This window comes from Ursus americanus, chromosome 17 (assembly GCF_024610735.1).
Source record: "Ursus americanus isolate L20-20 chromosome 17, mUrsAme1.1.p, whole genome shotgun sequence".
Lineage (NCBI taxonomy): Eukaryota > Metazoa > Chordata > Mammalia > Carnivora > Ursidae > Ursus > Ursus americanus.
The window spans coordinates 36,128,276-36,156,237 of NC_142143.1; the positions used below are offsets into that span (position 1 = coordinate 36,128,276).

At 34.9% G+C, this 27,962-nt stretch overlaps 1 protein-coding gene across 4 annotated transcripts in view; it reads left to right on the top strand.

Moving 5' to 3' along the window:
* PPFIA2 (PPFI scaffold protein A2) overlaps positions 1-27,962 on the top strand; it is a 463,684-nt gene that overhangs the window by 397,901 nt on the left and 37,821 nt on the right. For all 4 annotated transcript variants that reach the window (XM_087868891.1, XM_087868889.1, XM_087868890.1 and 1 more), the window contains one exon: positions 8,417-8,510. In XM_087868891.1, coding sequence (XP_087725017.1) covers positions 8,417-8,510 — 94 coding nt within the window. The remainder of the gene's footprint in view (positions 1-8,416; positions 8,511-27,962) is intronic.

A 27,962-nucleotide genomic window follows, 5' to 3' on the forward strand; every position in this document is an offset into this window, starting at 1 on the left:
AAAAAGTCTTTATTGGAAATAAGACTGGAGTAAATATGAAGAAAATACAGACACAAATAGGTTCTAAAACATATATTTACCAAAAAAAATATGGTACATAGTACCACCGGTACTTTGGTTGAGGGATATGGACTAAGGTCTACTTTAGTCTTGGAAGGTGTATCCAGGTTGTAAGGGGAAGACTGTGAAAACTTTTCAAACCCAGGGGCTACCACCTGGTAGTGCTGATTTATGCATCAGAAGAAACTAAGAAAGCGCCTCTAGTGGTTGTGATTTTAATAGCTTTTGATCTGGCAAATTCAGACACAGGCACTGGCAATGTTCTTCTATCAGTGCGAATAGAAATAGAAAAAAAAAAAAAAAAGAAGGCACAGAAAGTAATCTGGTAGAGGATTGATGGTGTCAAAGAACCAAATTTGAAGCTTTAGACCACATTCTAAGATTCTGAACTCTTAAAGATTTAGCTCATAAGCTCAAAGAAAAAAGTAATCAAGGTAGCTATGCTGGAGTCCTCTAAATGGAGGAAGAAAACTGTCTAAACAAAACTACAAACATGTTCTCTTGGTTCCTCAGGAATGATAAAGAACAAAGGAGAAATTCTTAGTAATTCAAAGAGGAAAATATTGGTAAAGGGGGTGTTGTTTGCATTGTATAACAATCCAAAAAGCTAGGGTTATAAGATAAACTTCAGATATGACGGATCAGTCAGTGTGACTGCATTAATAACCCCTAACCATGGTGAATCAGGCTGAATATGCAAGTAGTCATTTTTTCAAATGTGTTACTAGCACAGGCAATATAAACATGGGAGACCCCAAAGCACAAAGGAAACAACACATCAAAAAACATTTGAATAAAGCTAACAGAAACCAAACAAAATTGTTTTATTCCAGAAGTCTATTTATTTATTTATTTGAGAGAGAGAAAGCAAGCAAGAGGGGGTGGGGGAGAGGCAGAGAGGGAGAGAGAGTCTTAAGCAGGCTTCACGTTGGGTGTGGCAGGGCTCAATCTCACGACCCTGAGATCGTGACCTGAGCCAGAATCAAGAGTTGGATGCTTAACCGACTGAGCCACCCAGGTGCCCCTATTCCAGAAATCCTTAAAGCATGTTTTCCTTGGATACCTTGATTATTCACTCAAATCACAAAAGTAGCATGGAGAAAATCTTGGTAGTAATGGAAGGTTTCAAGTTTCCAGGTACCTTTTAGAAAATTCATTCTGCTCTTTATGAGACGGTTTGACAGTTCTATTTATAGTATTAATGCCTATAATGTAGGAGCAGGATTTACAAACTAAAAATATCTACTCAGTGCATCAGATTATAGGCAGAGCTTAAAATAACAGGAAGTGATATAGATTAAAATGAGTGAATGAGCATTTGTTCTTCCATTTAAAGCATTCATATTTAATTTTTAATGCTGGAAAGGTAAAACATATATATGAGCCAAGTTTACCTGAAGGTACCAGTTGAATTTGGGGAGAGTATCCTACCAGAGGAAGTATTCTTCTAGCAGACATGGGATCTGGTTTTAGCTCTCTTTCTCCTTTTATTTTCACTTACTCTTTTCTGATATTACAAATCTCAAAATGAAAAGATGTACAAACAGATTTGATAATCTTGTTGAGGGACATAGAGACAATAGGACCAGTAAGAACGGCTGACTTCCTAGAACCTAGATCCAGGGTGTGATAGTAGTCTCTCAAGACTTAGCAACCCAATGACCACAGCCTTTTTTCCCAATTTATGCATCTAGTTGCAAGGCATCTCTGATATATCCATTAATATTTAAACATGCTTATGTCTAATCTATATTTAAAGTCATCATTTGATCCTGCCATCTTACTTAGATGTTGACTTATCTTTCCCCTACTCCTAATATCCCAGCTTAAGTGAGTTGTCCACAGTTACTGTTTTCACATTTTCATGTCAGTCACTTTATAACCTACCACAGCCTGACTTCCACACAAACTACTACTAAAATTCTAGAAACAATTTTAGTCTTAAGCAATATAGAAGATTGGTTAAGACAATGAAGGATAGATGTTATCCCAACAGTTCAAAAGGATGGTAACATACTCACAATAGTATCTATTATGATGTGAACTTAAGGAAGAAGAAGTATTATATGAAATAGGAGACCTCTTCCTAAAAACATAATTTGAAAGAATTTGGTACCAAAGTTGTATGTATAACAAATGATAGATATAAGCGAGCATGTAAGAACAATGTCAGAAAGGCCACTAGCCCCAAATAAACTGATGATTGGAAAAATTGTCCGGACCAAAACGGGACTTGTAAAATCCTTTTATAATTTTTGTTTAATAATTCTAAAATTTAAAGAAAATGAATAAAAGTAAAGTTTGCCTTATGTGAACAGAGTATACAAATTAGTGGAACTATTCAAAAACTCATTTTTGCTTTTGCTTGCTTAAAGAGAAAAATTTTACCCAGAAAAGAAACATTAACAAGAGGGAATTGAAACCCAACAGGGTTGAGATTTTGAGGGAAAAAAAGAACACACAGATAATCCAGAATCATTTCTGTCTTCCTACTTCGTGTGAGTAAGCATATGTTGAGCCACTCTTACGTGTGGAGTACCGACCATGGACTTCAGTAGAATGGCTAAAGCATAACTGTTGACATCAAGAAACTTTCAATTTAGTAAGACAGAGTACATAAGCACATACAACCTTTTATTTTAAACAAAACAAAACCTTCAGTACATTCCTGATCCAGAAAAATTTTACCTGCTGTATTGTCTATCCTACCAGGATAGATAGGGGCAGGGGTTTTGAACCCCACAATCTAAGATTATACATCAGTTATTGGAATCCTGACTGGCTTGCCTTTTAATTCTATCTGAAGGCATTAACCTATTTGGAAGCAAAGCAAATTAAATTGTGTTAAAAATAACCATGTCAGATGATACTCGTTTGTTTTTCTGACAAAGTTACTCAGTTACAGAACAGGAAAGACAGTGGGTGAGCTGTGACTCATGGCATCCCTGTGGATAAGATGTCAAAATGGGGTCTGGGTGATGGAAAAATTCAGTGGGGTTTATAACTGGTTGAATAATCCTATTATAGTGCTAATGAGTGGAGTGCTGCCACCTTGGATCAAGGTTTCTGGTGGCATAACTAGAACTTCTCTGTCTTTGGTCAATACATCCCCAGTCACTGGACATGAATATTTCAATAGCACAAGCATCTGATTGATGGATTACTGATACGGATAGGAAACACAAATGAAAAAAAAAAATTAGAGTTGTTCCTGAATACTATCTCAAAAATATCTCTCCATATGATCTTAATACATTCTTTGGTTTACTACCTGGGAAAACACCAGCTTTCCCAGGTCTTCAGAGAACCCCAATTATAATGACTATAAAGAAAAAAAGAACAGAATACACATGACCATCCTAGCCAATGTTAACAGTGAATGATAAGGATAAAGAAAAGAGGCCATTGACAGACATTGTAAGAGAGGTGAACAGAAATCAAAGACGCAGAGATTTTCAAGAATGGAGAATTGATCCAATAGAACTAAATGCGACAAAGCTATGGAGAAAAAAAAAAAACAACAGAAAAATATGTTAAATTTGAACAGGAAGTATCCCCAATTTTGGGTGTATAAAATGCATGTATCATTGAAAATAAATAAATAAATAAATAAATAAATAAATAAATAAATAAAAGCTACTTAGCAACTTTCCTTTAAGTGCACATGGAAAGCAATACATCTCCGAGAGATTTTTTTATCTGCAATTTAGCAGTTCTTTTTCCTTTATGGTCATCTGCCAGATTGTATTATAGTTGCCTGAACTCATTGACCTACTATAATTAGCATAATGAAGAAAATACCTTCATAATGACAAAACAGCATCAATATTGCACCAGGATTATTCAGCAAGCACCTTTCTTCACAAGAAATTTGGGTGCCTTATGCTGATCTTTATCCAAAAATTTAGATTGTTCCTAGATGCTCTGGAGCCAACAGATACAATAGAAATTCTACGAAGTATCAATTACAGATGACTCATGGTCTGCATGTGAAAGGGCCTTTCTTTGAAGAAAGCACTATTTAGCTTTAATTATGAGTGCATTTGTTATATACGCTTTATGAGCCAGGTCCTGTGTCTAGGTGCATTTTTCAGAGAGCTAACAGACTAAAAGATATAGAGCAATTAAATAACCATTTATAAACTCAGAGTGTATTTAAATCCAAGCGAAGGCTATGGATTAATACTAAAGAGAGGTCAGATACAAGAAAAGATGAAGCCACCAACAGGCAACAGATTGCAGTCTTCATCTCTCTTGAGTTAAAGCTCCCTTTTTAAATACAAGAACAGGGACCTCTGTTGGACAAATGGAGAGGTCCAGACCTTGAAATGTGGGTTTTGGCTAGAAATTCCTATAGACTTATATTTCACGGGCCACCATGAAATAAATTATATTGAATGGAATCTAAGCAACATAGAGATATTTGCCCTCATGGTTCAGCTCCAACCAGTACCATTCATAGATCTGAGTATATGAAGGTCCTTTACTGAATTCCTTGGCCAGGGTCTTAGGAAGCCTCATGCTTTGCAGCACCTTCCTTAGAATTTTCTGTTATCCGTCTCTGGTGCCTGAGAGAGGCTGGGGCTGGCCGTGCTATCTGGGTAGGACATTCTTAGCCAAGAAGCAAAGATATGGACCTGTGTGGGTCTAATCACTGGAAGCACTGGTGTTTTGTTTTGTTTTACCTTTCAGACCCTGGGACAAACCAGAGAGGCAGTACCATCTAGGCATGGTACCCGATCCAAGCAAACCATGTGGATTTGAGTCCCTGTTTCTCCCCTTCAGAATGTACCCTGACTCTCTTTCCCATGCTTGGGGTCAACCAGATATCCCAGGTTGCCCAGAGACTTACCCCCATGAGGTTGTTCTGGGCCAGTGGCCCAACTCTTGTTGCAGGGGGGCGATCTAACAAGTGAATCACTCACTTCTGCTGTCTGGAATGCTATTGTATGATGTTGGACCACTAGGTTGTTGTCCTGCTGAGTTGGGGTTACTCAAAATGTTTATATAGAAGTTGAGCTGGAAAAAAATACTTGAGTGGGACCCTCACATCCTAGGAATGGTCCTGTGTCCAACAATTTCAACTCTTTATAAAGACCTCACCAAAGTCAGTGTGCTTAGTGATACCCTAGAGAACCTCATTGAGGGCAAGGACTTTGACTTGGGCATTTGCATGCACAACTACTAGGTGGCCACTGACAAAGTGATAAGAAGTTTATTATCTGAGTAATCCACTGAATCATGAAACTCCAGAATTCAATGCCTGAGTACCTCATGCCATGAGAAGGTAGAGAGTTAATGATGCTCTCTTCATATTCTTAATGAACCTCCCAGAAAGTGAGTAACACCTAGCTTCCACAGGCTACCATTTCATATCAGGGTCATGCTTGCCATTTTAAGGACAAGCTAAAGGATTTTCTACTCATTTAAGAATTTAGAATCCTTGTTCCCTGCCCAATGTGTCAGTTGCTCTTTGTAGTCACTGTGACATTTGAAAACGTGCCTCCTTCCTCCCACCAACATATGCAAATATTAATTTCCTTTTGGAGATTGGTACTGTCTCCAGTTTAGAACCATCAGTATAGAGAGAGCTGTCCAACAGAAATATAATTCAAGCCACAAATGTGAGTCACGTGTATAATTTTTAATTTTCTAGGAACTACATTAAGAAAAGTAAAAAGAGACCAGTGAGGTAAATCACCAATAATTATTTTATTTAAGTCAATATATCAGAACATTTCAACATATAATCAACATAAAATTATTAGATATCTTATATTCTTTTTTGCATTATGTTTTCAAAAGCATGTGTGTATTTTATACTTGCAATACTTAGTTTGGACCAGCCACATTTCAACTGCTTCATAGCTCCATATGACTAGTGAATAAGATGTTGGTACAGGTAAATAGGTAGATATTCCTAAAGTCCACATAGCCATATGAACCCACTACCAACTGGACAAGAATAAGGCAGACTCTCTCCAGAGTCAGATGATCATCCGTAGAGTAAGAATTCATCAGCCGATTTGGCTAAGATCATCCTTACCAATAGCTGGAACCTGAATTTTGCTGGACCAGTTCTATGAAAGAAGGTTCTCATCCAGAAATGTTTTAATTGGGCTTAAAAAAATGTACCGTATTAGACTTTTGCTCCTGCTTAAGGGTGCTGTCCTACATGTGATCCTTAAAAATAATTTTACTTACTATGGCCATAAATATTATTTTGAAAGAGGATATGGCCATAGTTCTCTATTAAATGTTCTATTCAAAGGATATTAGATTTTGAAGTATTCAGAGTATTTCCAAGCTCCTCATGCTTTTTATTTTTATAATTTTATTTATGGGAAACAAATTCTAATATCTTTTTTTCTGGGTCTAGATTTGACTCACAATATTCTTCCAGAGCTGTCTTTGTTTCCCTCCCAGAGTTATCATTTGTTAAAAATATTATTTTTGCTAATTAAAATGTTTGGTTTTTGAAAATAATTGATATCATAATTTAGATGTTCTTCTTGCTCAGAAAAAATAGAAAGTCTGATTCATACAACCACTTGGTGGTCAAAATGTCTTGTTTATTTAATGGGTCTACCTCATCAATCTCTATGTCCCTGTCTGGACTGATCAAGAGTTTTGTAACTTCAAAGTGAATCATTCATTTCTATTTCCATTTCAAGAGAACAATTTTATTGTTACTTGCAGACTGTGAATAATAATTTATGGATATACAGTGCAGCAAGTACACTGATGAGAGAAATAAAATGAAAATACTCACTCACTGTGCATAAATGGAAAATCTCACATTTAAAAATGACCCTCAAGAGTCCTTCAGTCAGCTGGTGGATAAGTTTTTCCTAATGGTACCAACAATGAAATTATTTCATAATAAAAAATTATTTAAACATTAATTGCACATGTGCATAACTGAATAAAATAAGTTTTGGTACCCAAATTCAAAATTATTGACTAGATTTAGACAACGATAATGTGTTTCCAATTAAAGAGGACTTTGTTACAATTATGCAGTCAGTAACAGAGTTACTAGGTTATGAGATTAACATTTATACTAATGCTCCAGAATTTATAGCATCAAGTGTTATAGATTGTTTGCTAAAATAAATTATGAAAAGCAGTAACAACAAAATTTGTCACTGGTGCTTTAATAAGATATTTCATTTCACTAGAGAAACCACAACCTGGTCAAGCCCTGCAAATGTGAAGTTGGAAAATTACAGTGACAGAATAGTAAAAATTGACTTTAATAATTTTATTTATTGACATATTGGTGATATTTGTGCGTGTGTGTGTGTGTGTAGTCTTTGTAAGGATTAGTATTAGCTTAAATCTTTCTACCTGATCTTGAGCTTAACTGGAATTTAAATCCCTTACACTTAAAAAATATGTATACCTTACCCCACTTAAAAATAGTGAACATTTTTTCATTTACCTTGGCTTCATGTTTTGTGCATATAGTAAATCTGAGAGAAAACAGAGCCCAGGATTAAGTTCTCATTTTTCGATTGTAACAAGAATTTATGGGATCCTGAATGAAATAATTGCATTGTAAAATGTGTAATTCTGTGTTTAATGCCCAACATACTTTGTTTTCTTCTTCCTTTCCTTGCAAGGTTATGTATATTGCATATTTTCCAGCACCAATAAAAATGACAATACACTAAATTATCTATGGCCTGCTGGGTAAAAGCAATTCTTACTAAGATCTTTTGAAGACATTCTTTTTTCAGATATAATTATAAAATCTACAAAACAAAACAAAACATGCCAGGTTTCCAGAAAACATAAGAAGTTCTGGAAGTAGAGCTTGTACTGAAGGATATAGGAGTCAGCCAGGTGAGGAAAAGAAGATTCCAGAAGCAAGATATGAAAAATCTTTAGAAGTCAGCAAATACCTCTACATTCCCTTGACTTGGAATTGAAGACATGCACCTGATTGGGTTCATTCGGCTATCATCATTTATCCCACTGTATATAAAATATGTCAAATTTGTCAAATGTTGAAAAAACCCTCACACCACATCCATATTTGCTCTTGTTTTTCATAAGAAGGAAAATGGACCTTGAAGCTTGAAGGCTGTATTTGTCTATGTATTTATTATGTATTATGTTGCTGCTGGGTGCAGTCGAGTAGGAGGCTAATAGGATACCTTTTCATTTTCTCAGTGTGTGTTCATTTATATACCCATGCCATTTTATGCATGTTAGGTTGGAAATATAAAGACGATCTAAGAAAGAAAAAAGAATATGTGATACTGAACCATTGATCAACTAACTTTAAAAAATTTATTTTCAGAATTGACACAATGTATCCAACCTAATATGAATAGTTACTTCTTCACAGGAGGCTTTATGGAGACTGAGGCTGCAGCTCAGGAGTCCCTGGGGCTAGGCAAACTTGGAACTCAAGCTGAGAAGGATAGAAGACTGAAGAAAAAGTAGGTTTGGAGATTTTCTTCTTCCTTTTTCTAGCTTTTACTTACTCTTTATTACTTGTGGGAAATTAAAAAGACAGTAGTTGAAAACAATAGACCAAAGCCACTATTGTCCTAGTATTCCCTAAAACTACTCATTGCTGGAATTTCCTGGTTCTACTGAGCTACAGTTTGAAATAGGTATACAAATCTTCGGCCTGTAATAGATATAAATGGTTTATTCCAAGAGACCAATGCATTTATTGCAAAACTCATATATACTTAAAATATATAAATGTAGCCTTGTAAGTAATACAATAATCTATTTGATGTTGAATCCAGTACTGAATTGGTATGATACCATGAGAACCTATGACATCCAACTTTGTGTTTCCTCTTACAACAATTGAAGTACTTCCTCTTAAATCGGAATATTTAAAAGGAGAATATTTCTCCTACTGATTGAACATAGACTTATTTTAGACCCAGAGCAGATTGTTTTGCATCTGTCAGGAAACTGATAGTGTATCTTTTCATTCACATATAATGTGGAACATTTAAATGACTTGCAAAATTGGCAAATTTTAAGTCTCCGCAGCTGTCAGAAAGCTAGTGGGTCTATAAATAACATATTTTTAAAATACAAAGTAGCATTTTCAGTGATGAAATAGTACCTATAGAACATACTCTTGAAAAGCTAAAGGATTTCTCTATTCCAGAATTTGTTGGTTATTCCTTTTCCTCTCCTCTCTCTCAAATATTTATTACATTGTGTTTGTAGTTTTCATGTTTACCTTCTTTCCTATGAAATAATAGTTATTGTTCTAGTTACTATTACTATAACAGATTTGCTCATATGGTTATAGTATTGGGATAATCAGTTGACTTCATATTTTGCCTACTCATTCGCTTTACAGATGTTTACTAATAATGAGGAAATACAGACTTGCAAGTTGTAGAAGCGCTCACTAGCCTAATTATTTCATTAATTTTCTACTTATTAAAATTACATATATATATGTATCCAAATTTAATAGAAACACTGTGCAGAAATAAAGAAGTGACCTTGAGAGCATTGTTTCTTGAATACAACCAAATGCTGAGTTGCATTCAGTAGCAGTAAATATTTTTTCTTTTATTACTGATCACTCAAAAATACAATTAAATGTTATCACAATCTGTTCAAACTCTCTTAATTTTATTTATTACTATCAAGGAATGCTTTATTCAATTTTATGACTATTTGATGAGAAAAAATTCTTCTAAAAAGTCTTCTCTTTTGATAGATTCTTTAGAATTTATTTCAAGTCTAAAGAACTTACAATTTCATTTATTTAAAATTACTTTAAGTCTAAAGGAATAAGAGTAATTAAAACCCAGGCTGGCTAATTAACTTGGTTTATTTCACTTAAAAGTTAATTTTCATTTTTTCTAAAATGAAATATTTATATATAATGGCAGTTTCACCAGTTTTCACATTGCATAGAAGGGTGATATTGAGGCAAATAATATATTTCTTTGGTTGTTTATGGAATCAAGTGCCTTTTTTAACAGTTACTAAAGTTAAACATTTCCAATTATGCAGTGATTTTAAGACTAATATATTTAAAATTTATCTATAATTAATTTTAAATGCTGTTGGATTGACTTAATGTTAGTTTTATGGAATTATTTCTCAAATCCTAACTACCCTCACAGTCAGAAACCGATTTTAGTTCTAGATTTGGTTTGAAGATTTTACTATACTTGACTTTTGAGTTTTATTTTGCCAAATGTTTTTGAAAAATATAATTTTAAGATGTATTAAATACTTGTCTTTAATATTAAGAAGAATATTAAGAACATTCTATAATAAAATAAAGGGCAACATTGCTCAGTATAATTATTTCCTATAGGATAATGGTACTTGGGTTAAAATGAATCCAACAAGACAAGGCAGAGTTGATTAATGGAAGAACAGAAGTCTTTCTGTTATTATTGATTATTCCATGGCAAGAACCTCATGAGTATAAATATGTAACCAGTATTTATGAGACATATATATGTACTAACAGTTATTCAGGACTTGAATGACACTGCAGCTTGGTTTCTGGATTACCGAAGAGTGAAATGTCTTCATGTAATGAGTTTTATAAGGGAGACAGGATCAATTATTTCATGATTATTGGTCTTTCAAGATGGAGAAAAAAATCAGGTACATTTTACTGAAAAATAAACTAAAGCAAAAATGGAGCAATTTATCTCAAAATAGTGAACACTATAGGTTTATGTGCATAGTTATAATGACCATAGCTTCCTAAGAGTTGTTTCTCTATGTTCTATCCGCTGACCAAGCCAAACGATGTTTCCAGGAAAAAGTACTTAGCTTAGACCTATGTTCACTGTCTCAAAGTTTCTATCAGAGCTTCATTAGTCTCAGTAGGAATAAGCAGAGCTGAGGAAAAATCTTCTTTTCAACTTTACAAGCGTATCAGGTATCTACAGTTAACAATCTGTGAATTTAAATTTAATTGAGAGAAATCTTATCTCAAGAAGTTAGTTATGACACATTTTTTAAAAACCATATGTGGGAGATACTTTCAGAGAACAGCACTCAAGATATTCCAGATTCTTGTAAAGTTCAGAGATTTGTAATGTTGGCAGTCCCAAACAAAGGTTTAATTTGAGGCACATTTCCCATCCAGCAAATTAAGCACACATAGGTTAGAACAGCTTACTGGACCTGGGGCCCTACTTCATTCTACTTTTACTTTGCTTTGTGATGTAGGCATTTGTTTTTTCTTGTATTTCTAGTTATTTTCCTATCATTAGACAGGAATAGTACTACAATAGTGGATCTTCTAAAGCCGCCACTGTTCAAGAAAATCTTGTCGACCTTTCCCTTCCTGAGTTGGATATTATCATGCAGGTGCTATTTCATCAGAACACCACCTTACCTAGGTCCGAAGTCCATCTACTATTGTTCTGTCTGGTTTGCTTTTACTATGCCTTATTTTTGCTGTTCTTTCCTTTAAAGCTTTAATTAACATTAATTGTTCCAGTAGGTTTATATAGTGTACTGTTAGTACTTACAGTAATTGTGTCAAATTGAAACTCATCTAGTAATTCTTCAAGGGCTTCACATTAATTTCTGGTCTTCCCCACTAAAATTTGAACAGTTTTTCTGGGCTTCATGGTACAGCTTTCCTAATCTTTAAGCATGAAGTCACTTATTATTCTCAATATGTTCTCTCCACATTAAAATTGTGATTCTTGTGGTTTTCTTGATGTGGGCTCCTTCTGGAGTATTACAGCTCTCTAAGATCTTGTCCATCATCCTTTGATTTCAGTGGACTCCAGGCACTTCTCTGACTTAACACATACTAAATAATTGCAGATCATTTCTAAAATTCATATTATGAGCAACTATACCTGAGAATTTCACCTCTCCCCTTTTATATCTGTCACCCTGATCTTTAGGAACTTATTCCTCCTTCTTAGCTCTCCAGCCAATGTCTTAATCTAAGATCTACAGCTACTTACTCAAGATGGCCAACTAAAGCCAACCACACAACTACAAAAGGTAACTGGGGCATGATAGAAACTTGCAGGGTCACAAACTTACATGGTCTGGCCTATCAAAAATCTGAATTTCTTTTTATTGTTGTTTTGTCTGAACATAGTATTTTTATTAACTTATAATTAACATACAGTGTTATATTAGTTTCAGGTATAAAACATATTGATTCAACAATTATGTAGATTATTCAGTGCTGAATTTCTAAGTGTTCTTTAACTCCCCAAATCTTCCTTGGAGTTTAGATGTGGATCTTTTAGGACCCAATAATTAGAAACTGTTCTTCGCCTAAGTTTAGAACCTATTTGATAATAGGCTAAGGAGTCAGGCAAGTAGAGATCAAAATGTCAACTTTATTACCAATTGAACTGTTAGAATATGACTTATGAATATGGCAAAAATGGGGGTTTCCCAAAACTGAAGCCCAGAATTAGAAAAACTTACCTGACATGGAAAGAGCTGGATTGTCACAGGCTTCCAAAGTGTGCAAGTATAATTCCCACCTCTCCTTAAAAATAGCATCAATAATATTATGATTCTGTAAATATGTCTGTCTAGAATCAAGGACTATGAACTCACAAGGAAGGAAATGATATTTTATGTCATTAGCATCTAAAAGAATTTTCAAAGTTTAACATTTCGTGTTAAATGTGTTAATATTTCATCATATTTCTTGCCTTTATTTTCCTGAAATATAGATAACTGGCAATTTCCCATATCACCATCTCTAGAAATGCAGTGCTAGGGTGTGTGGCAATCTCCCTGAGTTTTTAGAGATCTGGAAATATATTTTACATATAAAATTAGTTGATAATTGCCAAAAGTGTAAAACTATTGGTTGAAAGTAATTTTCCCTCAAAACTTTAAAGGTGCTGTTCTTCTTCTAGTTACATCTAATATCAATTGATTGTCATTCTTTTGTATATAACATGTAGTGTTTCTTTTCTCTCTCTCTCTCTCTCTCTGAAAGTTTTAAGATTTTTCTCTTTATCTTTGGGGTTCAGAAATATAAGTATTTCTATTCAAATATTTTTTGTTTCTTTTTTCTACTCTATACTTGCAATCTGAAGACTAGTTAGTTTGGACTGTTTAACATGTGTTGACTTAAAAATTGTCCATTTCTAAACTCAACTTATTTCCAAGAAACTTATTTTTAGAGAATTAGATTAAAGATGAAGTTGTCTGTTTCAGTAGTAATACACTGGTCTAACTCTCATGACAGTCCTTGATAGGCAGTGAATGTATTAAAATTGACAGAATACCCTGTGAGGGGTTACTTATCTCCAGAAATATAAATTCTGAAATCTTTATCTTAATTTTTATCTGTGAATTTTCCTCCTCATTTTTACGCTATATAATTCTTTATTGAAACATGTATGCATACTGAGATCTTTTGTATCTCGAGACTTAAATTGAAAAATGCCATATAAATATTAATATACTAATTTATCATTTTCAGTCTTTAGTTATAATATAGGTAATGTATTATTATTATTATGTTAGACATGCTATATTCTTCCAAGTGGATATCATTGCTAAATGAATATGGATTTGAAATCAGTTTTTCAGCATCATTAAAATGAAATTAACATTCCAGCTCAGCTATCAGCAGCATCCTCCAGAGAAGCAGTTTTATCCTTGGAGCATGGCAGTCATAGTTAATCACTACCAATGAATCTTTATGTTAGAACTTCAAAGACATGAAAGTGAAGCTCTATAGATTTAGTTAATTTATTTCCATTGCAATCCTAAGGGTCTTCCTCAGTGCATAATCTTTAATGTGGTTTGAGACTCTGCACTTTTAATCTTTGGCATTTGGAAGGTTCAGAGTTTGCATATCTCTAAATAAAATAAATATCACTGAAAATATTCATAATGAAAGGTATCACATAAATTCCACAACATGCATTCATTTAATAAATATGTATTAGGTGTCTGTGTGCCAAGTTAAACTTATAAATGAGTTGTATTCCAGAGGAGAATTTGTAAGATGTCTGTTAGAAGCTTTGAATACATTTTCCCATCTAAGTAATGCTGTATATATGGAAGGTAAATGTCTTTGCTTCCTCTGCAAAAATCTATTTTGTAAACATGCTATAGGAATTGAATCTGACTAGATAAAGCAAAAGAGAGAATTCATGGTAGGATATTAGGGTATCTCAGAGATTTCAGAAACAACAGAGGCAGGACAACTCCAAAATTTCAACAATAAGAGATTATGAAATATTTCTCTAGAGTGTTGTCAAGAGCTCATATTTTCTGTTTCACCCCATTCCAAATTTTAAATTCCTAGGGGAAAGCATGTGATTGGCTCAGTGTGAAACAGATATTGGTACTTGGATCAATCAGTTATACTCAGAGGTTCATTTAATACAGACATGACTACAGAACACTCTGGGGACTCAACTCAAAAGGATCTAATGAAGTAGAATATTTTAGAACCTAAACCTAATGTTCTCAATATTTCTCTAGGAATATGTGTCCCAGTTTCCTACTCGAAACTTCTCAAGCATGTCTTCTCTGCATGCACTGAGCTAGAGCTCTCATTACCTTGCTATCTAATCCTGTGTAGCCCTGTCTAGCTCCAACCATGGACAATTGTAAAAATTTCCCTAAACCTAAAAAAATAATAATATCCAAAAACTAAAGAGCAAAATGCATTGAATTTTTTTTAGGAAAAATAAATATAAGGAAAATCAGAGTGTTTTTAAAAAATATTTAGATATATTTTATCTATTTGGACGAAGGGAAAGAATAGGGTTGCTGTTTTGAGCTTACAGCTTATTAACATTGAGCAATGTTAATAGATTACAATGAGCAGATTGGAAGCCCTGTATAGTCTCCATATTCTCTGCCCAAGAGAAACGTTTTTGACATGGAAAGAGTAAAATAAGAGTTAGTAATAGGAATTTAAAACTTAAGATAGTTACATGTACTAGAGGAATGACCTCCTTTTCTAAATAAATCCATATCATTTGTCTTCATTCATGTATATCCTGGATTAATGGACTGTGCAAATGATAATTTTTCATTCATTCACTTAATTAATGCCTGTTATGTCCCAAGGACTGTGTAAGAAACTGATACTCAAATTTCACAGTTCCATTTTTCAAAGCGCTTGTAGACAGACAGACATGAAAACAAATGATTGCATGTAAGCTTTTCAGAGGCCACGATCACTTCTCTAAATCACTAGTTTTTGAACAAAATTTAAAAAAAAAAAGTGCTGCAAACCTAAAGCCACCTGATGTTCTTATTTGAAAGTTGTTCTCCAAGCTAAAGACTGGTCACCTCATTGTTAGTTTCTAAAATAAATGTATAACATTTATTAGATTGTTTTGATCAAAGGAAAGGAGATTATTGATGACCAAGAGTAAATGGAGTCCTTTAAGAATAAGCTAGACACAAAGAGGAGGAAAAATGCTGTAGAAACACCATTTATTGAGTTCAGCAAGATATTTCATTTACTTTGTAAATGATACTTCTAAACATAAGATTGCCTTGAAACTAACAAAATGGATTTGTATCTGATGGGACCATTGTAATCAAAGGGGCTGAACAGGAGAACTGATGATGACTGAGTGACAGAGAAGGTGCCAGACTCAGCTTAAGTTAAGTTTTAGATAAATTGTTTTATTTAAGGAAGACCTTTACATAGAGATCCAGATGGAGCAAGATAACGTTTAATAAGAGTGTTTATATAATTCTCCATCCAATTTCATGCCTACCCTTATCAGTTACCTGTGTATAGAAGGCTATGGTGTGTGTCTATGTATAGGGGGTTCTTAACTGCAACTCCTAAGATAGCTGTTTTCTGTGTGTGGGGGGAATGACAAGTTAGCAATATCTGGCAAGGAAATTAATGATTTTCAGTATCCATAAAAGCAGTTGATAGGGCCAACATTCTATGCGCTGCACAGATCGTAGCTGGATATTGTGTTAATTTCTTGGAAATATACTTGAAGTCGATATATTCAAACCAGCATCTATTCCAAGGAACATGACCAGTATCTTTGTGATAAGACCTCGGGCCAAAAGTCAGAGGTTGTTACAGATAAATTTGAGTTCAGTCTAAGTGAGAACTGTTAGCAGTCACATATCTGAGAAGAAATAATTAACCACGTGGAAAGAGAGTTGTTCCTCATGATTCTGTCCAATATAGACTTACTAAGTATGTGTATGTGGCAGAATTATTATATGGGGGATTCAAATTATATGAGAGATTGACTTACATGCTCTTCAAATTGTCCCTACCCTGGAATTCTGTGATTCTCCATGTAATTCAGAGAAGAGGACCCAAGAGAACCTAGGCAAATTTTTTATTTTATTTTTTTTAATATTGCAGTGTCTGGCATATCAGAAGGACTCAAAACATATTTTCTGAATAACTGATGCATGAATAGAAGCTGCATGGGGAAAGAACTCTAAAAAAAGCCTAAGAAAAGAACAGGAATTAGGGCAGTGACTTCTACTAAGATGACCAAACCAGGAAACTTTGCCCTTGGTCTTCCTTGGCCTTATTCTTCCTCTATACACCTGAGTTTACTATCACTCCAAATACTGTCTCTTTAAAATCTCTCAAATGAATTGATTTTCTTCTTTCCTTTTTCAGACCATCATAGTAAAACCGTGTTACATTCTTGCCTCCCTGTAATCCATTCTTCACACTACAGCTAAAGAGATCTATCTAAATTAAGTTTCTGAACCTGCCTACAATCCCTCGATTATGACTTAGCTTCCTTAGGATAAATCCCAGATGCCTTTATATGACCCATAAATCCCTGCATCATCTGGTCACTATTTATCTCACCAGCTTTATCTCTCTCTACTTCCCATTGTGCATGTTCTGGTCTTCATATATTTAATATCTATTACTTATTTGTAATTACTCCTTTCTCCCTGTGTTCATATATTCTGTTCCGTTTTCCTCCTCATTCTATGTATAGTAATGATAATCATGATTATATATGTGATAACTGTTTGATAATCACATTGAGCAGTGACAATATTCTGGGTGGTCCACACACTTTCCATATATTATCTCTTTTAATTTTCACAAGGCCTTCAAGGGTAGCAGCTGCTATTTTCCTCCATCCGTGAGGAAACATAGCTTTCCAGGGCCTGGGCTATACAAGAGGCTGGAGTCCAGAAATCAGGTTTCCTCTAAATTATTTGGGATCTCAGGGTAAAGCTGCAATTTAAAGCATGTGGTCGTCTGTCAGTTGGACCTTGAGTATCCTATATAATTTGGGATGCTTTATATAGGGCATCAAAAAAGAACTCCTCACTATCTTTATACTCGAAAAAGGATAGCATATTTTTTCTAGAGAATTTTCTAGTTTCTCATCTGACCCTATCTCATCTTTCAACAAGAGCAACAAATATATTCAAACCAAGCACCTTTTTTTTTTTTTAACACTGGGAGGGGGGTGTAGTTTCAAAGCACAAGATGGAGCTGTGTTATAAGATTACTTCTTTTTAATATAATTAGCCACACCTAATGTCTCAAAGTTTGATACAAGAATAGTAATGATCACTTATAAATAAGCTATGTAAGAAATTTAAATGTGCACTTGAATTAATCTTAGGCTATTCATGCCAATAAAACTTACAAAGTCAGTATCAAATAGCAAGGATGATTAACCTTTTTTAAAAGAAAAAAAAGTCACTAATTAGAGTACATTTGAATATAATGCTGGCATCTTAATCTGGAAAGAATTCTCCCCATTTGTTCCCACAAATATAAGATCTTATATTGGTTCTGCATAGGTTTTTCATAAGGTCTTTGAAGATGCTGTCTCTTCCCGCAGTTATTTAAAATTAGCCAGCCATCAAGCAAGGCTCTCCTCCTTGTTTCCATGTTCCAAGAAGGGCAATGATTATCTGTATCTTATTGCTAGAGTTTTATTTTAAACATAGATCTATACCCAAAGATTTCCACTAAAAATATATGTATGTGTGTATGTTCTATATGCAACATATATACAAAAATACAATTAAATGTCTTTGTTTCAGATTTTACATAATCAAAACTTTAACCATGGGCCTGACTAGGTTAGATTTACTAGGCAAAGGAACAGCAAAATTCTTAGAAGAATAAAGATTTCTTAACCTCTCTAAAAGAGTCTCAAGAATCTCAAACTTTAGCTATTTGAAGTCGATATTAACTATAACAAAAAGTTATTTCTGAAGTAGTGTGATGATAACTTCTTAGCCATTTCCTTTCATTTATAAGAATCACTAGAAATGTGCTTAAACATTTATTTTATCTGTATCCCAGCACACTAGTCCCTTTCTGTCCCCTTCTTGCTTCCTATTTAGCTTTGATTCCATGTGCATAATTTCAACACTCAAAAATTCCTAAATTTTTTTGCTCCTCTATCATTTGGTTGTATCACATGTCATACTCATAGCCACTAATGACTTTTCTTTCTTGATGTCTGCGTTTGAACACCTCTATGCTGCTGGAGGACGTTATAGCAGAAGAAGTTGAGCCAGCTTCATTTGGGAACTCAGCAGTGCCCAATAATTGCAATATTTTTCTCTTACCAATCTTGTTTCTATTCTCTGCAGCTTTCATTAGAGACCTCCACTGTCCTCAAACCTGCATCTTGTGCAGATGAGCTCGCAGTCTGCCTCAGAGGGAGAGAAAAAAGAAACCAACAGGGTGCCCTGAATTATTTGCTGCCAAATACACACTAATCCTAGTCCCTCTCCTGTTTCATTAGAGGAAAGTAGGGTGCTCTCTTCCTGCCTGAGCCCATCACTTCCGAGTTTCTCACTCATGTTTTGCTGACTTCGCATTTGCTCTTATACCTTCAAATTCTGCTCTCTCCTGTGTGTTGGCCATCAGCATTGAAACACTCTCAGGTTTCATCCATTAAGAGAAATCTTCTCTTTATTCCACTTTTTCACATCAGTTACTACCTGTTCATTTCCTAATCGGGTGTTAATAATTGATTTAAAAATCTTTCTGAGTCATCAACTTGAACCTTAAGAAGCGAGAGGCAATCACATTCCACATACGAAGCTCATGTGAGTTATTTATCAAGTTGAAGTCTTAACGTTCAAAGTTGACTAGTTTATAAACAGGCAAAGGCCCATTCATTTAGTAAGAGATCTAGAAGAGTAAAGTGAGACAGCTGAAAAGTTTCAGACACCCATTTTGGACGAAGACATACGTTAGCTGGTAACGTCTCCTTGTGTCTGGATGTAGGCTGGTGTTCCCAAGGAAAACATGCCAATAATTAGATTTGATCTTATTCATTAAGTGGTAGCTTAAAACCTGTTCTTTTTCTATGTCAATTAAAACTTGTTATTTGCCTGTTACTCACAGTGGTCTTTAACTGAAGAACATTTATTTTTCACAGAATCTGTCTTGCCATTATCATGACCTTGACAATCTGGAGTGAAGGGAAAAAAGAATAATGAGGTTATGTGTAATTGTAAATAACTGCTTGTAGGAAAGAATATAGAAAGAAGAAAAATTAAACACTTTATCTAGATGAAAAAACTCTGCAAATATATATTCCCTCTGACATGAATTTATACTATATTCCCACAACATATGTCAGAGTCATTTATGACTCAAGCTTTTTGTCCTTTGCAGAACATTTTTTTTAAGTCATGAGCTGAAATACTTATTATTATAAAGTGAGATAACTGCTCGGCATTGCTTTAAATTAATTGTGGAGAACAAGAAAGTTCATAAAAACTCTGAGGATTCAGACAGCTTACAAAAGTTGATGACAAATATATCAGAACTTCAAGCAGTACTTTTTGAGTGTCTCCTTATATCTGTGTTTCCTATTTATTTTCATAATTTCTCTTACATTTTATATTTAAGGTATTTTTATTGGTATAAGTTTTCCGTTTTTGAAAATGACAAATGAAGATGTGAGGACTATTAATATTCCACTGTGTGCAGATTTAATCGACTTGTTTTATTGGAGAGCAATTCCTAGATAGCTGGTAGGCTGCGAAAGATGATTTTGTCCATGGGAATAACTGGCCCCAAATACTTTGGGTAATTTTCCTGGAGATCTCAGAAATTGCCTTTTTTAAGAGTTCATCAAAGAGTTCACAGGTATGTTGACAGGAAAGCCATTTTAACCCCTTAGAAGCGATCTCTTTTTTGTTTTAATTTTCTTTCTATTGCATGTGTGATGTAAACATGATGCCTAAACATCTTAGGACATGGTGGTGCCGGTGTGTATGGACATTTATGTTTCTGTCATGTTAAAAATTTAAAGTGCTTCCCACAGCTGTTTGGAGCTATGGCCAAAGAATATGCATTCTCCAAAAGGCCTGTCTAAAAAACAATACCTGGTTTCTCTGAATGAATGCGTTTAGATGAGGCACGTACAGGGTGTTCCATTGCACGTTAACCTTTTCTTTATAATGATTGAGCGATAAAAAAGGAAACTCGCTAAGTTGCCTAATTTCTGAGATACGAATTTCTGCTTCATATTTTGTTGTATTTAATATATTTTCTGAGTTGTAGTAAAAGCTTTATTTTTTTGAAGAATTAATCTATTATGCTTGTATAGAAAAATTTAAAATAATATTCTCATGGCTTTTTGTTGAATTATTTAAATTCCGTATTTTCCCAGTGCTGCTACTATATCCAGGGAATGAGAGGGCTACCTCAAAAACTACATTTAAATCAATGTTGTTTTGTGATGATTTATGGTAATATTGGTGAACCAATCTAGTTTGCTTTTTTCCTCAGAGCAACATTTATAAACACCTGTCCAAATAAATGTTCCTATTGAAAGAGATTCAATGGGCACAAACTCCATTTATTTTGCCAGTTCAAACAAGGAGGAAATAATGTAGCAGGAGGAGAAAAGTTGATAGAATTCTTTTATGCTTTCTCGCGTTCTGAAGACTGGCAAATGCTTATTTATAAAAATTATTATTATTATGACATTTGTAAGAATATTAAAATTATGGACCTGGAATGTAAAATTCCTTCCTGCCCCAGATTAAGGTGAGGAAATTGAAAATCAGAACCTGCTGGTAATTTTGACCAAATCGTGTATGAGAACTAGAACCAGGTATTCTGACCCTGACCCTAGTGTTCTCTTAAGTTGCTGCCTCTGCAGGGGTCCACTCTACTTTGTCTGGAGCTCTTACCAGTAAGCATGTAAAAATCCCCGTATGAGGATCTAGCACTATTTTGTAAGTTATTGCTTCTATTTGTAAAATAAGCCAGGAGTGGCCTGAGGTAAAGAATGTTCTTTAATAAAGTGCCTGATTTCTTCCTGGGGTATACTAGAGGCTGGGAAAAATGTGGTCATGCATGTTTCAGAGTGGCTCATTTTCAAGAGACAGACTTACTAGTCAACAGTTAGAGCTGCCTTCAACCTGATCATGCTTTTGGACGCAGTGAGTACGTGTGTCATGGTGAAATAAAAAAGACACCATGTCTTCTCGTATCTGAGCTTTTGCACATCTGAAATGATGCTCTTGTTTTATTCCATGGCTTTCTTTGGACTGAAATGTATCCATTAACATTTGTGTGCTTTTCTTTTCCATCCATCCTTCTCCATCTCATGAAAAGCACATCTGGGTAAGTTGAATGACAATGGCTGCTGAACATGTTTATTTTCAGCACCATCCTTTTTTTCTTTTATCTTTAGTATTTCTCTTTTCAGTTGTAACACAAGCTGCACTGCCTCTGACCTAAAATGAAAATTGTGAAGTGTATCTATTTCTACACCATACAGGAATCATTGGTTCAGAGAAATGTCCACACTCAAATTAATGCTGGTGGCCTTGCAGGCACTTCTATTTCTTTAGTTTCAGTAGACACATGTCAAAAGGCATTCCAGACATGATTTCCTTACTTCTCGAGTCATTCTCTAGGAGTTAATATGGCACTCAGTGACGTTTAAGTCACAGGCCACTCCAGTACTTTGGATGGTGCTGCAAGATTGGGTCCTCCTGTGTGTTCCCTAGTGCTTCCTGGTTCCCCACCTTCATTCTCTTCCAGACACAATCTTCTGTGTCCATTACTAGAACTGTACTTAAAGGAAGAGGGTTAAGTGCTGGATCTTCCCTAGTAGGATGTTTACCCCTCGATTCCAAAGTAATCCTTAGTTTTGGTTGATTCCTTTGGTTGTATGTGTTCTTTCCATTATTTCTATACTACTGGTTAATTTTCAAAGCTTTAAAAATCCAAACTACTCCAACCTGCTCTGTGAACTAAAATTAAAACATGTTATTACCTATTCCTAAGGCAAATTGGGCTTCAAAGCCAAACAAATTATGTACAAAATTTATAAAATGTTTACATTGGTGTAAACTTTTGCAGTGGTAACATGGTGAGCTTTTAAAAACACTTTACCTTGGGAGAGGTATTGCTTTTAAATTTAAAACAATATATATATTGCACACACACACATACATATTTGGTAAATAAAATGGCTCCAATGAGATGCCGTTATCTGGGAAGCTATGGAGAGTGCCCTATTGCTATATGCATATTTTATATGCCAGTACAAGGTCATGTACTTTGTAATATTGCTTAGTTCATTACTATGGCTTATATTTGTTATACTTTTCTACTCTGATTTTAAGTTATAGTTACTATTACTAATTATTTAACAATGTAGAATTTACTTCAGTTAGGATAATTTATGATATTAAGGAAAGCTCTAGTAAGTGTTCTTAAAACTGCAAGGTGACCTGTGGTTAGGATACTATTCAACTTTGCTAGCCACAGTTGTAAGCTTTTACTTTTTAAAAATAATGAATATTCCAGACATTAGATTTAAAACATTGTTTTCATGTCATCATGTAATACTGGTCTTCTGTTTTCTAATGACTTTTAAATTTCATGAGGAAAATAATCCCAATAAATAAAATTTCATTTCCCTATCACTTTTTGAATGAAATACTGAAAAAGAATAAATGCATTATGCATTGTCATTTATGGACTTTAAGAAACTGATATGATTGTCTTCATTCTAAAATTCAGATTCTTATAGTCTTATACATGCTTCCGGAACTTAACATTTTAGGACCTCAAAATCACTTCTCTAGTAGAATCCCTAACAGAAAGCTTAGGAAGTTAAAAGTGGCAGGAGGAGAGTACAAATATAGTGAAAAACGGAAGATTTGAGGTGGAAAGATCGTTCATGAAATTAGGAAATAGAAGATAAGAATTTAAGCACCAACTTTCCCATTTTTTGCATACCCTTGGGTGACTGACATATTCTCTGTATTTATTGATACTACCGTCAACTTCCTGCACCTCATAAGAGCATGAGAAAATATGTATAACCTCAGCACAAAACCTATAAACTTTAAAATCTGAGTTAAAGAGGCTGTAAATTAGATGAGGCACTAAGGTAATCTAGTCTAAATGGTATCCAAATAACCTGAAAATTATCGGTGTTCCTCCAGTAAGTCCCCAATTTACTATCAGGAAGTGACTAAGGAGAACAGACCATAGAGTCTTTCAAAAGTGAAATTGTTCAATAGAAAGTAATACAAGTCCCTTTAGTTTTCAAGAACAGCATGAGTAATTGTGTTGCTCCATCACATTTGTGTGGGTGTGGATGTGTGTGTTTATACCTTTTTAATGGTTTTGAAACTGATTAAATTCAAAATAAAGTGAGGAGAGAAATTATGTAAATCCCAATTCAAATTCACAAATAAATTAAATTTCTGAGACTATGCCCTCCATTTCAGAGCAGCTTGAAGAAAAAAAAAGGTTTCAATATGAATAAGCTTTGGTTTTAATGTAGTCAAACTATTTCAATTCCAAACAACCTAGCATGTGTTCTTAGAATCTAACTAAAATACGACTTAGATGTGTAATGGACTTTTATATGCACTTATGTGAGAATATGCCATAATATGATATACAAACACATGTTCACTTGCACACACACAAAATCACAGTATGCTGTGCTTTTAAAATCAAGTCAACCTTGTTAATGTTGAATTTGAAACTCTTAATTTTATGGAGCTAAATATGTATATTTAGGCAATCAATGTTCTGACGCAGCTGATTGGGATTTTGACATTTCTGTTTAGAATAATTATGTGAGTTAAGATATGCATTTTCAGCTTGCACATGTTAGAGAGAAGTGTGGGTGGCACCACATTTTGTTCATATTTGCTGACCAGAATTTCAAATAGTTTCTCAAATATGTAATGTTGATTTTCGTAGAATTGATCAACAAGTCTAGATTCCTGAATGATAGAGTTATAGCCTATCGTCTGTTTGAAATTTGAAATTTACCCCCCTGACTGTTGAATTTTAATGGAACAATGAATAATGGTATGTAGTGAAGTGTACTGCTAACATTATGTAAAAGAGACTTATTCTCTGGCCTACACTGTTAAGAAGTAGATTCAACTGTCAAATTATTTTGACTTACATTTATTCTTCATTCTTATTGAGCCACATATTTATTTCTTCTGCTTATATCAATAACTAATTGCTTGTCATGTGCTACAGTAAGTAAATAAGCCCTTAAGATAAATGTTTCAATCAGAGAATTACTTAGTATTACAATCACATAAAATCAATTGAACTAGTAAAATCAATTGAAACAAGTTACAAGAAATTCAGCTTTTCCTTCCCAATTAGATAAATGAGACCAACCTCTTTCCTCTGACAGAGGTACACAACCTGATATTAAGAAGGAATAAGAAAAGAAAAGGCACGGCTTCTTTTTTTTTCTTATTGTGTTGAGGATTAGAAGGTATGATAGTAAGGGGGTAAAGACTACACATATTACCCAGGAGGCCAAGTAAATACATACCACTTCTAAATATAAATGAACCACAAGAAAAGAAAGAAAAGTGGGAGACTATCTTTTTTTTTTAATACTAACAAGGAAGTGGGTGATATTTGTTTTAATGTAATCAAATTCTTATAGTCAGTTTACCCTCCTTTCTCAGTTATGAAAAATTCAAAGGATAATTAGCTAAAGGACTGTATGGGGGTTAAGAATGTTAACTCTGTGGCCAAGTGTTTGGGGCTCAAATTCTGGCTTTGCCACCCACTTCTATGCTCCAAGTGACCTGTGCTCTCCGGTGTCCTCATCTGCAAATGAGTATCAATATGTATCTTGTCATTTTGAAGATTAAAGAAATTATACATATAAAGCACTTAGAACAGGTCTTCACACAGAATATGTGGTAAGTGCATGTTAGCTATTGTTGTCTGGGATCCAAACCCTGATTTGTCTACATCCAGTTCCTTTGTCCTTTCAAACCATGATACCATATTTCTGAAGAATAGAAGTGGTTTAGGTGAGACAAGAGAGCACATTAGGTAAATCTCTATTATGGCACATTTTAAATGAGAGGTATAAGAAGTACAATAATTGGAGTATACACAAATTATAATCTTTGTATGGAGGAGAAATTTCATTCTGCCTGGGAGAGGTCTTGGAATCTCCACAGGAAAGATAAAGCATTAGCTGTGTCTGTCAGCACTGATTGAGCACAAGAGTCTGGAGAGAGAGCCAGGGCCAGATTATTAAGGGTTTTTGCCATCATGCTAAGGTATTTGACCTTTAATTTTTAGGACAATGAGAAGGTTTTTATGTAAGTCTTAACAAAAAATCTGTGTTTATGAGGATTGCATTGGGAGTTGGAAAAAGGGTGGGAAGGAGGGGGTACCAAACGAGACAGAGAGACTGGGCGTCCATTGCCATGATTCACAAATGGTGAGAATTTGAACAAAATTGGTAGTGGTCAATCGATTTGTAAAATATTTAATGTTAGAGAGTACATTTTTTTTCTCTTTCTGAATAACCAGTACAGGTAATTACTAAACAAAATTCTTATTCCTTTTTAAGATGCAATGCATAGTTTGATGTTACCAAAAACAAAATACTTAGAATTCACCTTGTCATCAGAGATCCCATGGAGAATCTCAACATTGACAGTTTTGTGGAGTACAATGTAACAACCATTGAAGAGATACTCTTGGCTAGAGCATGGGCAGAAAAGCAAGAGGCGGTGGAAGAGCAAACTCTCATCTCCAGAACTTTAGAGTCTTGGGTGGGAGATGAGATGCACGCATGTGGTACTAATTAACAATCTCTGTGGATGATTTTTGACACTAAATTTCCAGATTTTGAAGGATGAAGAGTCCTTGTGGAATGGGATTACCACAAAAATGAAAGGAAGGGTCATGATTTAGGTAAACAGTAAGATTCTGATAGTTGAAGAAGGGGAAGAACTCAGCTCTGGAAAATGGTACTCGCAGTGATAGAATTAGTAATGCACAAATTATTTGCAAAAGTAGGTTCTCAGTTCTGGTTAGAAGTAAGTGAAGATGGGGCACCTGGGTGGCTCAGTTGTTAAGCGTCTGCCTTTGGCTCAGGTCATGATCTCAGCGTTCTGGGATTGAGTCCCGCATCAGGCTCCCTGCTCAGCGGGAAGCCTGCGTCTCCCTCTCCCTCTCCCACTCCCCCTGCTTGTGTTCCCTCTCTCACTGCCTCTCTCTCTGTCAAATAAATAAGTAAAATCTTAAAGAAAAGAGAAGTAAGTGAAGATGATTAGAAAGGTAAATCAAGACCAAACCTATTTAGTGTTTGTAATTCAGGTTGAGGGTTATACTTTAGACACTTAAAGAACCATTGGAGGGTTGTCAGAGGACAATGCTACGACAGAAGTTAACTGCTCACATCCATCAGCTGCTTCCTCACATTACATGTATTTTCTCAAGTCACTTTCTGAGGTAGATACTATTATCAGCTTTATTTTACAGATGAGGATACTGAGGCACAGAGAGGTAAAGTGACTTGTCTGTGGATGCACAGCTAAGAAGAGGAGGCGCCAAGAATCAAGCCTAAGCAATCAGACTTTAGAGGCTGCTCTCTTACCTGCAGATTTTTTTTTATGCCAGTGTATTAGAAGGGTTAGAGAATTCGAGATAGGGACCAATTAAAGGGTTGAAAAAAAAGTATGGTGGCAACGAGAATAGAAAGTAAAGAAAGATGAAATAGAAAATATGAAGGGGAAATGGGCAGGCATTAAATGGATGGTGACTGGCTCGGCCATCGTGAGTGACAGAAGAAAGGGTACTGTATGCTCTACACACAGTCATAGCACAAATTGGCAATCCTAAAATAGCATCGTAGGCTAAGTGGTCTGAGAATAAAGTCTTTTTTCACTGACAGTGATGAACCGTCCACACTGAGAAGAATATGAGAAAGGAGATTTTACTGGCCCTGTAGTCTGTGACTTTTTTGAGTAATTAATGAACTTTATTTCTCTGAGTTTAACACTGTCTTAAACATGTTGAGTTATGAATTGTGTTCCCCTACTGTGAGGGCATGAGGACAGAGAACTTTGCATCCCCCAGGATTAACCAAATTTGTTAGGTAGTCAGTCATCTGATTTTGTTACAGACCTACTATGTGCCGGGTTTTGTGTTCACTGAAGAATAAAACCGACTGAATCTCTGAGTCGATAAAATGTTAAAGTTACTGTAGGTAGGAATGGTTATTATTCTAGGGTGCTTATGCAGAGAACTAGTAAATATTGCCTCAGGGGCAGGGAAAGGATGGCTTCAGAGAATTATTTTTGTGTGTCTTGAAAAGACAAAGTGAGTGGGGAGACAAGGCGGGGAGGCATGAGGACATTGTTGAGTGTGGTAGAAACATAACTTACAAATACACAGGCATACTCCACCAATTAGATCAAAACTGCAATAGCTGAGGAAAGACATAAAACCAAAAAAGGAGAAGCCAGACATTTCCATTTAGATTGAGTCACTGAGGCAAAGTCATACTTGCTTAAATTCATGTGGTTTAGGAGTTAGAATTACAAGCCTGGGGCGCCTGGATGGCTCAGTCATTAAGCGTATGCTTTCGGCTCAGGGTGTGATCCTGGCGTTCTGGGATCAAGCCCCACATGAGGCTCCTCCACTGGGAGCCTGCTTC